The sequence below is a fragment of the Dipodomys merriami genome, unplaced genomic scaffold (assembly GCF_024711535.1).
Source record: "Dipodomys merriami isolate MVZ:Mamm:240054 unplaced genomic scaffold, mDipMer1.0.p SCAF_37, whole genome shotgun sequence".
In the NCBI taxonomy this organism is placed as follows: domain Eukaryota; kingdom Metazoa; phylum Chordata; class Mammalia; order Rodentia; family Heteromyidae; genus Dipodomys; species Dipodomys merriami.
In genome coordinates this window covers 8,862,372-8,879,283 of record NW_027205270.1, presented here as the reverse complement: position 1 = coordinate 8,879,283, position 16,912 = coordinate 8,862,372, and the positions used below count along the sequence as shown (strand labels likewise).

The following is a 16,912-nucleotide window of genomic DNA, read 5'->3' as shown; positions in this document are numbered from 1 at the left end:
GAGGAAATGATTGATGTAAAGATGAACAATCTTAATTTGCTTCTATCTATTATCGAAGGATGCTTGGGGGGAAAAAGTATACTGGGACTCAATCCTGAAATGTCTCAAGGAATTTCCTGCCTGAGCTGGCTTCAGACCACAATCCTCAGATCCTAGCCTCCTGAGTATCTAAGATTCTGGACTTAAACCATGAGTGCCCTGCTAATATTTCCTGTTTGGAGTGCTTTTTATTATAACATCTGATTGATTGCTTCCTTATTTTCTTTCATAATTTCTAAGGCAGTATGAACTTTCTGGAATTTTCTATCTCTTATCTACAGTAATTCATTTGTCATTTCTCTCTCAACTTCATACTTTAATTCATAATATTTTCTTAAGTTCAACAGAGAATTAGAATATGTAATTCCTAAGTAAAAGTTAACAAAAATTAGAATATTTAATTCTCCATTGTACTATAATTTGATTGTTTTTATTTGACAGAAATTGATACTTCAAAGAGAAGGACATATCACTCTCTTATACAATTTCTAAGGACTTCACTGCTCACAACTTGCTTCTATTACCAAATTTACTGTGTAGTCAATACAACTAATCTCATTGATCTAATTCCACTTATTTTAGTGGACAGTGCTATAGAGTATTCAGAGATTTGGCAGACAAAGTTTGTACTTTGAGTTTCTTCCTACTCCAGCCCTTAAATCAGCATATTTCTATTATGCTTCTATAATATATTTTCCTATAATATGGCAGAAGATGTGTTCTGACAATGTAGGTAACAATGGCCTTGAACCTTGTAGTCTTGAATATCTCATAAGCAATAGCCTAGTCAATAAAGTAGCATTCTGGGTCTCCATTTGCATTTGGGCTTTATAACAAACTAAGAGTTGAATCAGGATAATAATGACTATGCAATAGAAATTTTGAGAACTTAAGAGCTCCTATTTCTTTATCTAATCATGACCTAATTGCCATACAATCTCTTATACATATTAGAGTTTGTTTTGATACAGCCATTCTGTTTCAGGTGACAAAAAGAAAAATTAGATGGGACCAAGAGCAGTAATGGATAATCCACTGGGTAAAATGTACATTGCAACCTCAGACAAGATTTCTAAGACATGAATGTCTGAAGTCTTATTCTCTGGAAATCAGAACATTCTCCAACCTTTTATGTGAACTTGGCCACTCCATAGTCAACTAAAATCTGCATGTCTTCTTACCCGTGCACTCTGCCCTGCAATGAGCTGGTCATCTTCAGTCTGAACACTTGTCCGGCTACGTACATCATAATCTTCCTGCTCAAAGTCAGAATCATCTTCCAGTTCTTCTGGAGTCTAAGTATGAAGAGGAAAAGAAATGTTTTAAAATTATGTTTTAAATGGATCATATTTATTCTTATTCACACACTGCATTGCATAGGTTTCCATTTGACAAGTAACATAATTGTGGGTAGATACAGGACAGGAAAATCATAAAGATTGGCTGCCCTAATTTACCTGTTTTAAGGAAATAATTTTTTTATTATTTCTGTCAGAGGGTATAACAAGTCTAAGTGGGACTCCTGTGACATAATGTGATTTCTGATGTTAAGGAAAATTGTACTTTTATTTGCTCTCCACCTATGCAAGTCTACTGTAAGGTAGAAAATAAATACTGTCAACAAACATGTAGTCTGCCTATAATGTTGCTTTTGATTTCTTTCCATTCTATTCTCAATAAGCAAGACATCAATGAGTGTACCTGATGAAATATCACTAATCTATTAGGTGTAAAGCTTACAATATAGTCTATAGTCAACGCTGCCTGAGTATGAACCTTTGTGTGAACATGTGCAAACTTTTGTAATAGCTGAGTTTTAACACCTCCAATGTCAATTGATTGTGATTGTTGTGAATATTAAAATATGTATTTCCTACATAGAGTCTTACACATAGAAAACATCCTTAAAATGCTTAACATCATATTGTTTACAATTTTGAAATTCTTTTAACAATTGTTTTTAAGTGAACTACTGATACTTATTAAGTGCTAAGTAACTCTTTATCCATAATATCTATTTTGTTTAAACCAGCCCAGGGAAACAAGGATAATTTCCTATTCACAGATGAGAAAAATCAAAATTCAAAGAAATTAGGCAGGTACTATATGTCTCTGAGTTAGTAACAGAACTTATAGCTAAATGGTTCTAGGATGTTCGACTCCAAACACAAATCTCTCCATTGTTGTTGTTTCTGCACATTACCAATTAGGAGAGAACTGAAGCTATAAACGGCATAATTAGATTAAGACCCTCTCAATCTACTAAGCTTGTGTTGAGGAAAGATAAGAATGAGTTCATTAGCCAAGCAACAAAAATCCTTCCCATCTCTAATGGCAGCAATACTGCCACATACCTTCACTGTTTCTCTAAGTCCCTGCACAACAATAACTCAAGAGGGTTTCTTAGTACTCATGTGGGCTCCATTTTACAGTAGGAAAACTGAAATGTGTTTGACTTCAAAATGACACAAAGCTATCTCAGTCAAGCAAGTCATAGAGTGTCCTCGATCACTTTATGATGATGACGAATTTGGAAGATGAGGAGGGGGTTCCCAAGAAGAAATGGGCACCAGTGAGATGGGGCAGTGTTAGATCTCTCAACTTACTCCTCAAGCTGTCTCTTGGCAATTTTCTTGTTTTAAAAGAGTAGAACACAAGCTATTCTGATGGAGCAGTTGTCCTTTTCTCATACAAAGGGCACCATTTTATTCCTCTGAATTTTTTTGGCTACCTCAGTATAATTCATCAAGTGTGGTTATTGATGAAGCCTTGAGATTGGTCAGACAAGCATAAAATAGGGTCTTTCATGCCAATATCACATCATGCCTAGTAATTTTCCATGTTTTGGCATAGTACTTTCAGATTTAGCACCACTAACCTTACTAACGTCCCCTCATTTATCTACAGATGTTCTATTTTCTTTTATAGCAATATTAACAGAATGGGAGGAGAAAGGTTTTTGTCCCATAATGCATTCATTAAAGCAGGAGTGGGATGGATAGGAGCTGGTTCCAATAACTGGTTGTACTGTCATTGTGGACAGAGGCAATGTTCTTTGATCATTCCTCACTCTTTTGGAATGTGTTGAGAAACAATTACAGCAAATTGGTAAATTCTGCTGACAGATGAGATAACAAGATTGCAAGCACTTTTCATCATTATTTCTTGAAAGAGAGAAATAAAATAAAAACCTTCCTCACTCAATGGAAAAAAAGGAGACTATAACAGGACCTACAGTACTGTGTCCTAACATTTCAGTTATCTGTGCATTTGGTAGATAAGTCACTGACAAACCCAAACTGGCAACACAAAGCTAATGATGATGAGCATTTATTCAAGAAATTAGCCCAAGACCTACAAGCAAGAAAGAAAGTGATTTAAATGAAAATAATTATAATCTGGATGGGCACTCAAGGGTGATTTTGGCCTAGCTCTGAAACTCACAGGCTATATGTCTTTGGCAAGTTACTTGTTTTTTGTTGCTGCTTTCTCACTAATAAAATGGAGATTTTAATCACTATTTATTCTGCCTGCCTCACAGGACTCTTAAACACAGATGCAAATGAAAATGCTTTGTGCACTATAAGAATGAACTGTATAAATGATAGTGATAATTAGCATGTTTAATAAAGCATAATACCTAAAACAACAAACATTGGCAGTAACAACAGTGTTCTTATTTGCCATCTACTATGGGACTTAAATCTAAAACAAAAGGATTCAATCTTAAAATAACTTAATGAATTAAATTTAATCCTTATTTTATAGATGAACATACAGGCTTAGAGGTGTTAAGCAAATTTTCCACAGTGTCACACTTAGCCAGTGACATACTCAGGGAATACGTTGAATTTTACAGAACCCGTGGTCTAAAGTATCACAAATATTATCAGGCAAATGGAAAAGTTAAAAGTATTTTCATATATCCTCAGCATGAAGCAAATCTATGCCATCCAGTCACATGAATAGTTCTGTGCATGTATAGCTTGATAATTGCATATAAATCCATCTGTCTCCTTATCCTGTTGTCATTTTCTAAATTCATCTCCTTTACACTGGTCTCCATGAACAACATTTGACATTATCTAAATTTGTTTATTCTCAATATATGCCAGAAGAATATAAAGTTTTTGATAATTATGAACTTTATCAAACCTTGTTTATTCTATATGCAGGGTAGGTCTAACAGTGAGGAACATCTCGCAAGCATCCAACAAACATTAGTGAAAAGAATGTCCAAGGTTAAATTACCATTTCTTAAATTGTCCTAAATTCTAAACTAATCTAGATCAGCAAAGAAAACCAAGACCTTTATAGGACCATTCTGATTAGTTGGATAATGATGATTTAGGATAAGCAAAAGTTTTTCTCTCAAGTCCTTTCAATACTTCATTTGCTAGTGATTATAAATAATTTGACTCTAACCTCTGCAACTTTGATAATATTATTGAGATATAAAATGAATTGTTTCATTGATTTTTATAAACTTCATCTCAGCAGGATGTAGAAAAGAAATATTTCTTAGGAGCCCACTAAGTGGTAGATGAATGATAGCCCTTAATTATCTTTGCTAGTATTTTTCTCTACCTTCCATTTTGGAAATTGAGATACATAAAAAATGAACGTACAGATGACTGACAGTTAAGATATAAATTCCAAACTTTCCTGCTTGCTATCATTTTCATGATCTCTAAAAAAGCAAAAATAAAAAATTTCTAATAGCCCTATTGGTTAATCACATTAGTCCAATCAACATCCAGTTTTTAACCTAATATTTCACTGTGCCTCAAGCCTTGTAATCTAAATAGACATGAAAAATTTAGATTTTTTTTGGTCAGGAATTTCATGAGCTTCACAAGTACATTGTATACTCATCTTGTATATACAGTTTTCTAATTTGGGGAGGGGAAGGAAAATAACAAAATGCTAAAATAAGGATACAGGTTGACCTATTGTAACAATGAGGTATACAATACACTATGTTGAAAATGAACTTTACAACTTCGAGTGTGGGGGAGGGAGAAGTTGTGGAGGTAGGGAGGGAAGGGATGGTAGGGGAAAAACAAAAAAGGAGGTAACAATACTCAATAGGAAATGTACTTATTACCTTACTCATGTAACTGTAACCCCTCGGTACAGTATTTTTACAATAAAAATATAAAAAATGTACCATCTTAATGCTTAATTTTCTCCTAGTTAACATATCATATACAAGCTAAGCCATGTCTATATATTATTCTCAAAATTCTAAAATACCTTTTCAGTGTTCCAGAGTACACTGATACACAGTTTGACACATGTGAAATTCAGTTAAAAGAGATTTTTACTCAAATCCTGTCCCAGGACACATTATTTCCTTTCCTCCCATTGAAAGCATCACAACTAACCAGATTAAAGGAAACCAATTACCAATGATTAGTGTAGATATTCACTGTAGACTTTTCCCTTTCAATACTTCTTTTCTGGGGAATAGCTATTGTTTTGTAGAATGCACCTCTCTTGGCACCATGATATTATTATTAGTACCAACTATCCTACCCACTCTCCATATTATTAACACTTTGTATTTAGGCCTATACCATGACTTGCAGATGCCATGTTTGTGAATGTGCCTTCTCACCAAATTTTATGTGTAATCCTCCCAAAAAGAATAATGATGATGCTTTTGTAGATATGGAAGTGTAGGAAAATAAAGAGTTACCCAAGTACATATTTTCCCACTAAGGTCAACCACACAATACTCTACCTTCCCATTGAAACCCTCCTTGTGAAACAAGGATTTAATGTCACATTTTTAGTGCCATACTATTTAGTACCACATTTTTTATGCTTTTGGTTGGTGATTTCTTGGCTTAAAATGTTCCCCATCTGAATATTTCTGCATTGTTCCCTGGTTGTAAGTAGGCTGCAATGTGCTTTACAGAGAAACATCTGTGTTGAATGAGCTTTGTTTGCATATGAGTTGGTACTGGTTCCTGTGACTTCAGTTCAACAATACATATTAAGAAAGGTGTCTCTAATAAAATCATGAAACAAGGCCTCATATGTGTTAATCGGCCTCACTCTATGTCCCTCAGGAATAGCAGATCAGAATTCACTAATTTACTTATGACACAGAATATATTACAACATAGTTACTGGAAATGGGGAGAATTGATGTATGTTGATCTACCATAATATATTTTATAATTATAACATAATCATATAAAATCATTATATATTATATAATATGTAATATAATTATATAATACATAATATATATCACAATATATATCACTATATAGTATGTAATGTGTAATATAATTATATAATATCAATATATAATCATAAATATAAATATACATGTGTATGTGTATATATATGTGTATATATATATATATATATATATATATGACAGAGAAGACAAACCTCATCAAGAAGCAAATAAAAAAATAGCTTCATGAAGTGGAAGGGGATAAAAGTGGCTCAGACATAAAAGTGGAGTCCCAAAAGGTAAGTATGGAACCCAGGATGGGCATGCTTTTTCTACAGCAGAGGGTTTCCTAGAGCTTTCCTGTACCTCTCAGATGCCAGCATCACCATTTAGTATGTATTAATTGCCAAGAGTATAGGTGATGGAAAATTTAACTTTTCAAGGTTCTTTCCTGTGTGTGTGTGTGTGTGTGTATGTTTCCCGTGTGTGTGTGTTTGTGTGTGTGTGTGTGTGTGCGTGTGTGTGTGTGTGTGTGTGTGTGTGTGTGTGTGTACGCGCGCGCATGCACACATATATCCTGAGGCTTGAACTCAGGGCCTAGGTGCTGTCCATAAGCTTTTGGGATTTTTTGCTCAAGGATAGCACTTTTACTACTTGAGCCACAGCTCCACATCTGGCTTTATGGTGCTTAATTGGAGATAAGAATCTCATTGACTTTCCTACACAGGCTAGCTTCAAACAGCAAAACTCAGATCTCAGCCTTCTGAGTAGCTAGGATTGCAGGCATGAGCCACCAACACCAGGCCCCATGCTATCTTTTTTTTTTTTTAACAGAGCTTCTTTCTATTCAATATAATCAACACTTTGGTAGAGGCACATTCAGGTTTACTGGGACAAAAGCACCCCCTACTTGTTTTATAATCTCTCTTGCCCATACAAAGGAATCTGTTAAGTACTGTACATTTAATTATTATAGTCACAAAAAGAAATTATTTAAGTACAAAATGAAACCACTTGGGTACCAAATAGATGAGGATTTTTTAAATAGTTTATACATACTGTACATTTCTCTCTTCCTTAGTTCTAAGTGGTGTGAAGCCCATGTGATCAAATCATTTGAAATGTTGAGATAGAGGAATGACACTTCATGTGACAATGATATGGCATTTTATCTAAAATTGTGGGTTTTTTACATCTCATGAATGAATAAATGAATGATCACTATAAACTTCCTCAGCCTCTCAGATAAGTGGCTGTCACAAAATTATGAAGGCTAACAAAGCAGAAAAATGGCAAAGAGGGAATATGTCTTGAGGATTATAGTGAGGTGTCGCCAAATGCTTTGAAAGCATAATGCTCATGGTCTATTACCTTATTTCACAAGTTAGTGTGTAATGGGAGAAATTATCCAATTTATTATGTGTTTAAGATTCTGTCTATCCTTTCTTTTCCTCCTCTAATTCTCAGCTCCCTTCTCTCTGTCATCTTCCAATCTAATGAGATATCTCCCTCTCTTCCTTCATTACTTCTTCCTTCTTCTCCCTCTCCCTTACTCTCTCCTTCCCTTCTCTTCTCTCTCTCCCTCTCTCTCCCTCCCTCCCCCCCCCTCTCTCTCTCACACACACACTATTAGGCTGTATGACAAAGTATCATAATAAAGGGGAAAAGAGGAGCAACATTAATTCCTTTCCAAAATCTCATAGCCCAAAAAACTAATAGACATAAAAGAAAATAGTATAATATGATACTATCACAAACAGAATTAGTTATATTTCCTTAAAGCATAGTGTAGTTGAAGGGTAAATGTAATGAGGAGAGAACATTTCAGCCATGCCTTTAAAGTAGTCAGAGATTTACAGATACAAAATGGTTCAAGTTAAAAGGACAAGGAAGCAAGGAGATCATAGCTCCCAGATTCCGAGGTAGAACTCTACATTTTAAAAGTATAATTAGTAGTACGCTGTACAATTTATCAAATGTTGTGAAACTGTCATGGAAGACTTTGGTGTGATGTGAAGAGTGTTAAACTGACTTCAAGGTAAATGAAAATTTGTCCTCTCAAGTGGAGGATTTGGTGGATGGTTCTGCATGAATGTGCTTGTCAATAAAGAGCACAAGATAGAGACTCTTTCGGTGGTGCTCTGCTCAAGGCTGTTGGCATCACTGCAGAAGCATTCTATTGTATTGTGGCTGCCATAGTCAAGGAAGACTTATACCAGATTGAATGGACTCAAGTACACCAGGATTCAGTGGAAAATCAACACCGCATATGAAATCCTCAAAGAACTCAAGACATATTTTCCAGTGATACATACTTCACAAATACTTCTGGAATACTTGAAAGACTATATACATATATGCAATGAGCAAGATGACTGTACATGTGTTACAGTATTGTTTGGTTGTTAGGAGAAGCTTTGGTTTAGATGCTCAATCATTACTCAGCAGTTTTTGTAAGTGCACTCATCAGATGCCTGTGGAGGGAGGGATTCAGTGACCATTCTCAGAAACAACTGTCCAAGGTGTAGATAAGGATACAGCACAGAAATGCTCCAACCAGGATCACAGCCATGGGGTCTATAGAGCTAGTGGGTGTTTTAAATGTCACCAGTATAACATGCTGAAGTGATAATATTATGGACACATTTGGCTAAATAAAATATTATAGTTAAAATTAACTTCATTTTTATTTGATAGGATGTACTAAAATTTCTAAACTCTTTTATAGTATATACTAAAATGTTTGAAATTCAAAGCATGGGTCCCCTTACATCTCCACTGGATATGTTTCTGAAATCGACAGAGCAGAAGCCTTTCTCTGCTTCAGTCATAATAGCCATAAATATATTTGTGTTTTCAACTGTGCTCCTGCCTATGTAGTTTATTTGAAGAAAGCGCTCTGTGGATGGTAAAATTGTTTTGAATGTTACTACTAGGCTAAACTCTTGGTAAGGTGAAAAAATTGAGTGAAAAATTTCATTCAATGGAATGCTGTACAGCAATTAAATGGAAGTAGGTAAGCCCTATATCTCAGAGATAGATGAAGGGATATAATTGGTGAATAAGTGGCAAATGATACAATAAAAATTTGAGTATCAACTACAATGCATATCTTCTAGGTCTGTATCTATATGTAATTACTTATATGATGATTTGGAAAATTCACACATATCTGACAACAGAAGTCTGAGGTTGGGAAGTAGTGAGGTGGGTGATGAAAAGCTATCTAACCTTATTTATAATGCCAGAATTCATTTTTACAATGAGAATGTATTTTTATTAATAATACTATTATACGAAGGCTACTAAGAGGATTAATCTTCATTCCAGCTCATGATTATTTGATGATCCAGGTAGGAAATTTCTTATTCAGCAACAGGCACAAAAGGTAACTTACCCTAAATCTGTATGTAACTTAGGAACAATGTGTGCAAGAAGCAGACAGGGCATCAAATTTCATGATTTTCAGGGCTAATCTGAGCCCATTAAGCTCAATCATCTTTTTATACATAAAAAGACAACTCTGTCTGACTATAGAAGGAGCCAAATATCTTACCAAACAACATGAATTTTTAAAAATGAAGACAGTTAACTGTTCGGTGTCCCTTACAGCAGTTCTGTTCAGCTCTGAGCTGTAGAGGCCTCACCTACCCTGATCATCAGCACAGCTTTTCTGATGTCCCGAACACCGTCATACACCAGGCGAGAGGCATCGATGAACTCATTCTCCTCAAATGGTTGGGGGATGTTGGCGCTCAGAGCCTCAATAGCAACCTCGACTTGTTCAGCAAAGCGTGGCATCACTGGGTTAAACACAGGGGGAAAAGTGTATTAGGCAGTTTTCTCTCATGCTTTCTTACTCCAGCCCTTGGTCAACATTGGTAGCTGAGTTTAACTCAACTTGCTGGTCTTTGTGCCACTTCCATCAGAAGGAGATATGAGCTCCTACATCATGTCTAGGGATGGTTTGCAAAAACAAAAACTTATGAAACCCCTGTAAAATAATGTAGCATAGCTTAACGGTATAGATTTTATGTTATACTAACCTGAGCTGACTTACAGTTCTGCTAGTTACCAACTGAAAAACATTGGCCAAATTTTCTCAACCCGTCTAACCCCACTTTTTTGTTTATGAAATATAATGAAATCTCAATCCTAGGATCCAGTAGAAGTAAAAAAAAAAGTTCAATGAAACACAAAAGTATTGTATGGGACTAAACTTTAGAAAGTATCAACAATTAATTAATTAGAAATGAAAAGTCATAGTTAGTATATAGTAGGTCTTTAACCACTTCGGTGCACAGGCCAGTTCACTTTTGCCAGAAATGCAGTAATTGGGGAGAACGGAGATAGAAGTTGGACTCTAGAAAAGGAAAGAGGACAATCAGTGGTTATTCATTCACAAGAAAGACCTAAGTAGAGAGAAGGCCAATGAGCTCAAAGATAAGTTGTTCCATTTCACCAGATCACATTGATATAAAAGAACAAGCAAATTAAAGAATGTACAGTGCTGACACCTCTTTCTTCTCACCAGGACACCTGTATACCTGCTGGATGTTGGTGGAAAATAACCAGCGGAATGTCTGAAATATTTCCACTGACTACTTAGAAAATGCTGCTGTTTCACGGGTTCTTGAAAACTGTAATTCAATTTTCTCTGCTGTTCTTTTTAACAGCCAAATCCTATGGCAAAGGAAAATCAAAAATATATAATTCATTTTATTTATAAGGACAATAAAATGAAAAAAATCATCTACTTCCCTTTCTGAATTTTCATGCCTGATTCATCTTTATGCTCCTTTTCATCCTCAGTGGGTATTTTTAACATCTACTTTAATCCCTGATGTTAGAAACTCTGCTAAATTACTTCTCTCTCTAGGGTCAGCATATTAAAGTGAAAATATTCCTAGAAAAGTATAGTTCTACCAGGAAAAGTCAAACATCCTTAAAAAAAAGGAAGAAGGTTAGAGAAAATGAGGAAATGACAGTTAGAGGACAAAGAGAAACTACTCTTTAACAGAACCTATCAAAACCAGACATGTAGGGCTGGGAAACTGGCTCAGTGGTAGAGTGCTTGCCTTGCATGCATGAGGCCCTGGGTTTGATTCCTCAGAACTACATAAGCAGAAAAAGCCTGAAGTGGCACTGTGGTTCAAGTGGTAGAGCTCTAGTCTTTAGCTGAAGAGATGAGGGACAGTGCTCAGGCCCAGAGTTGAGGTCCCAAGACCAACAACAACAACAACAAAAAACATGGGGTGATCTTTCTTCTGTGGCTGAATTGTGATTTGTTTTTCAACTATTTGAAATTTTCATTTGGGCTTTTGAACTGCATTTAAGAGTTCTTTCTTTGTTGTGCTGTTTTTAATACACTATGTGATTTTTTTGTTTCCTCTGTATGTTATTCCCTGTTGTATATCCCTGGTATATCCCCTGTTGTCATTGTATTTGATTTTGTTACCTTGGATCTTGTATATATATCTGTCTAATTCGGGGAGGGGAAAGGGAATAACAAAATGCTGACACAAGGACACAGGATGACCCATTGCAACAATGATACCACAAGTATATTGGAAATGAACTTTACAACTTTGGGGCAGGGGAGGAGTGAGGGAAGTGGGGGAGGGAAGGGATAGTTGGAGAACAAGGGAGGGAGTAACAATGTTCCACAAGAAATGTACTCATTGCCTTACTCATGTAAGTGTAACCCCCCTGTACAGCATCTTTACAATAAAATAAAAATCTGAGAATAGGTTGTTGCAAATTATGCTGATGTATCATTACAATATTGATATCAGTATCAAAACATGACATTATGGACCATAAAGGTATATGACTATCATGTTAATGAACAGTAAAATAAAAATTTCAAAAAATATATTTCTATATTTCTCATCTTGGTGCTTGCTGAGTAGGCACTCTAAATATTTAGGCCCTTGGGGCTGGGAAGGTGGTAGAGTGCTTGCCTTGCATGCATGAGGCCCTGGGTTCGATTCCTCAGTACCACATAAGCAAAAAGAAAAAAGCTGGGAGTGGCGCTGTAGCTCAAGTGGTAGAGTGCTAGCCTTGAGCTGAAGAGCTGAGGGACAGCACCCAGGCCCAGAGTTCAGGCCCCATGACCGGACCCAAAAAACAAAAAAAAAAACAAAACAAAACAAAAACAAAACATTTAAGCCCTAGCCCATTTTTCTTTTTATGTAAATTATATTTGTATTATCTTGAAGTAGCTATACAAAGAGATTATCATTCAACAAATCAGTTTCTGGATAAAATGCATCTTGATTAATGCCACCCCTTTCATCATTCTCCTAAACCTACCCATCCCCTCAATTTCCTTAATTTTGTAAGGTATGCATTGAATTTTATGAATGCATTCTCCTTCTCCTCGGCTTTCTGTCTTTATTGTGTGACCCTCTCAGTGACTGCACCTCCATCTTTCAAGTACCAGTTTCTTGGTATTCATTTTGTTAAATTGTTAGTTTCTCTAAAATATTACATTGTTTGAATTCTATCCTGAAAAAATACCATATTTTAGTTAGTACACATACCTAGTGTGTTTACTTATACATATAGTAATTAGTTCTGGCTTCCCTATGAGAGAAAACATGCATCCTTTGTCTTTGTGGACCTGATTTACTTTGTTTAACATAATTTTTTTCCAGGTCCATCCATTTCTTTGCAAGTGACATAATCTTTCTAATAGACAGCAAAATTCTACTGTGTATATATACCACATTTTCTTGATCCATTCATCCATTGAAAGGCCTAACCATTTTATCTTTAGTTTTTCAGATAGGCTCTCCCCTTTCCCTGAAGGAACCATAATCCCTCTATCTTTAACTCCCACATAGCTGGTATTATAGATATGAATCAGCCTATCGGGACATAAAAATCTACCTTTCTAAAACCAGTGAATAAATATTAGTCAATTTAATTTCTTTATCTGGATAACATATTTTTTACATGACTAAAAAATTCAGATAATTAAAATTGAGCTCCTTGAGTATTAGAATATTTTATATGTATTTAGCATCTGGAAATATGTACCTTTCTTAAATAAAATTACAAATCCCTTTTGTTCCTAAGCATAAAATTCTAATTCTATTCTTCCTGTTGGCTTAGCTACCATGATCATGACCATCCATATTTTATGGATTTATATAATACTATATACTATTGGGTAGCACTTGGATGTATAAGATTGTCCCTATTGTATAACTAACAAGGTATAGTGTTCTTACATGTATGTAAAATATTTCTACAAACCATAAGAGAAAAATATCAGAAAAATTGAGAAAGGATCAGCACATGCAACTCACAGAAAAGAAATCCACATTACAGATAATTATCCAAGGAGATGCTGGATTTGACTGATAATCATTAAAATAACAAGAGTAAAATATAGTATCACTTTTATCATTATTGGAATCATTGCAAACAAATTACAACAATCTCATTAAGCTATACATGAAGGGAAACACTTCTCCAAATAGGAGTGCAAATGGGTACACATCATTATGGTCAGAACTACAAGAAAGCCCAGTGAAAGGAAGCATTTCAGAGCCAGTGAATCAGGGCTTTATCTGTGATGTGGCCAAATATTAGTCTAAAGAGATATGAAGAAGCAGGTTGAGCAACCTTGTACTGGAGTCGCAGGAATGTCTTTATGTCTCTGTGGCTACAGTTGGGCTCTTGTTAGGTTGTGTGTGTGTGTGTGTGTCTGTGTGTCTGTGTGTCTCTCTGTGTGTGTCTGTGTGTGTGTTGTATCATGTTCTTGTTTTTGTCAGTTGTGGGTCTTGAACTCTAGACCTGGGCGCTGTCCCTGAGATCTTCAGCTCAAGGCTAGCACTCTACCACTTGAGCCACAGCGCCACTTCTGGGTTTCTGGTGGTTAACTGGAGGTAACAGTCTCACAGACTTTCCTGCCTGGGCTGGTTTGGAACTGTGATCCTCAGATCTCAGCCTCATGAGTAGCTAGGATTACAGGCATGAGCCACAGGCGCCTGGCCTCGTTAGGTTTTATATTTCTATAGCTAAGAAGAATATTATATAAAATTTGAGATTGAAAATAACCACTCTCATAGGATTCCATCAACATGCTGTACCCCAGCCTTAATGTGAATCCTCCAAGTCAGAAGAAATCATTATGAGATGTTCAATGCAGATCCATAGCCCTTTACTTGTGTTAGAGAAAAATGGAGCAATCATTATCTGGAGTCAATATAGTATGTAACTCCAGAGGCCAAAGTTTGAATGCAAAAAGCAAATTGAAAAGAGAAGATTATTTGTAGTGATTTAAAACACCACCAAAGACTTTTATTGTGATTTAAACACATGTATGTTGTTTTCTTTTTTTCTATTTCTAAAAGGCTATATATCTCCTTAAATAATATTTACCTTGGAAGGAAGAAAGGAAAGTCACCTGTTTTGTCAGTCTTTGCTCATTTATAAAAATGAGTCGTTTTAAATTCAGATATTTTAAAAAATAAACAATTGATTACTCAAGTTTTATTTCCTTGTAGAAAAGAGTTCTGGAAAAACAAGGCCTAGAACCTAGTAGAAAGCAATTTAATCAACAGCATTAAATTGCATATCCATCAGATATTTGGACTGTGAACATTTGTTTATATTCTACCTTAATAAATATCGGCCAGAAGTTTGAATTCGCTAGTTTCCATTACCCAGACCCTGGCCTCATAAATACTTCTCAAGCAACTTGAAGAATTTGTGTTGTATCTAAAGGGGTAAGAAATGTATGTTAGCCATTTTTTGTCTATGCAAGGTTATCTTGAGGAATAAATGAGAATTAAAGTCAGTGATTACAAATTATTTTGGTCCAACTACCTGATTCTGTGCCATAGGGAGAGAGAAAAAAAGCTAAAACCTAAAGAACCATTTTCACAAGAGATGCTATAAAACCCAGAGTTGGAGAAGGCCCTTCTGTTTGTACAAATCTCTAGTCAGATTTAGATGGCAGGGACCACTGATGTGGACAACAGTGTTTTCTACTGGCATTGTGAAGGTACTAGAACAGAAATGCCATCAATTTTCAAAAATAAATAAATAAATAAATAAAAGGTTGGGGTTAAGAGTAAGAACATCTTCCTTTATGCCTTTAAGCATTCATATCATACTAATTTTAGCCTTGGTCAAATGCCATTGCTCTTTAGTTTGGTGTTGTTGCTCTTTCCTGGTTTACTTTTACTCTCCTGTTTCCAAGAGCAGTAAGTCAGTAAAACAAAAAGTTTATAAAACATAGCTGGGGCATAGTTCAAGTGTCATGCCTTGCCAAGCCTGTGTGATGTCCTGAGTTCAACCCTAGAAATGCAAAAGAAACAAAAAAAAATTTATAGAACAATGGTCTATCTAAACAGAACCTAAGGTATCTAGTTTAACTATGAATTCTTCTAAAGTCTTGCTCAAATTGCTTCATATAAAATCTTGATTTTCACTAATTAGGACAAAACATAGCATTTGCCTTTGTGATTCACACATTATATATTAAGAGTTTCTGATACAGGATTACATAAGTAGAGCTTCTTTCTACTTTCTCAGTTACATCAAACAATAATGGCACTTTCCTTACCATTATTTATTAGAAATGCTGAATTGTTCTGAAAAGCTTATGTCCTGGAAAAGGTGATCAACATTGTAAATAAACTTGGATTCTAAACATACTTCTACATTCATGCTGCTTACTCTGCCATAAAATGATGACATTCCAGGAGTAATGAAAACAGTTAAGTTTGCATATGAAAATCAAGGTCGTATCATTCTAGCATCAACTGACATCCTAAAGCATAGGTGAAACAGTTCTAGAACAAATGCTCCTGAGATTTCAGAGGTGAAGTTTCACAGCACAGGCAAGTTAGTGAAATGAAGGAAAAGTTGTACTAAGGTAAAAGTTGGACTGCTGATAACCGTAAAGGAAAAAAAAATCCAAGGTTAACCAAAAGGTATAGAGATGAACAACCAGTCATCACTATCAGCCACTTCCTACAGAGTCCATATTCTAGCTTTAAATACTATATTGATTTGCTGTAAAGCAGAGGAAACTATAAAATCTCCTTATCAAATTGCAAATACAAATCACATCTCCTCCTTACCTATAGTTTCTGTCCCTCTTCATTGTTCTGTCTCACTGCCTATTCTTACATACACTCAAATGCTGCAATTACATTGAATTATGTCTATGTCACCAGATATGACATGGAGATAAAACATGTCATATTGACATGCCCATGAATTATGTATGCTCTCATACTGAAATGTACTTCCTTCTCCTTGGACAGATGAATGCTTCCTCAATTTTCAATCTCTACTTAGAATGCTATTGTGAAACCATCTTTTAAGCCCTCACTGGACTTCTGTTATACAGAAGAATCCAGTTGGGAAGAGAAGGACCAGAAGTTTGGGATGTGGGAAAGAATTCAGAAAACTTGTCAAAGTATTTTTGGGAGAAAAATGAGTAGAATTACCATTTCACATTCTCTTTTTCTGCCCATCATTCAATCTTAGTTATTAGTCTTATTGAATGTTTCATGTGTCATACACCAAGTTATTAGTGGGCCTTCTGGTGTGGTCAAATAAATCTGTGCTTAGAATGTTTTCAGAACTAAGTATTTTTGAGCAAGAAGTTTGTGAATTCTATTCTTGACTAAGTCATCCAGTCTGAACTGGCAC

General features: G+C 35.4%; 1 protein-coding gene across 3 annotated transcripts in view; it reads right to left on the bottom strand.

Moving 5' to 3' along the window:
- Nucleotides 1-16,912, bottom strand: part of Ctnna2 (catenin alpha 2) — a 1,104,669-nt gene that overhangs the window by 57,703 nt on the left and 1,030,054 nt on the right. For all 3 annotated transcript variants that reach the window (XM_069989104.1, XM_069989103.1, XM_069989105.1), the window contains 2 exons: nucleotides 9,884-10,035; nucleotides 1,221-1,334 (listed from right to left, as the gene is read on the bottom strand). In XM_069989104.1, coding sequence (XP_069845205.1) covers nucleotides 1,221-1,334; nucleotides 9,884-10,035 — 266 coding nt within the window. The remainder of the gene's footprint in view (nucleotides 1-1,220; nucleotides 1,335-9,883; nucleotides 10,036-16,912) is intronic.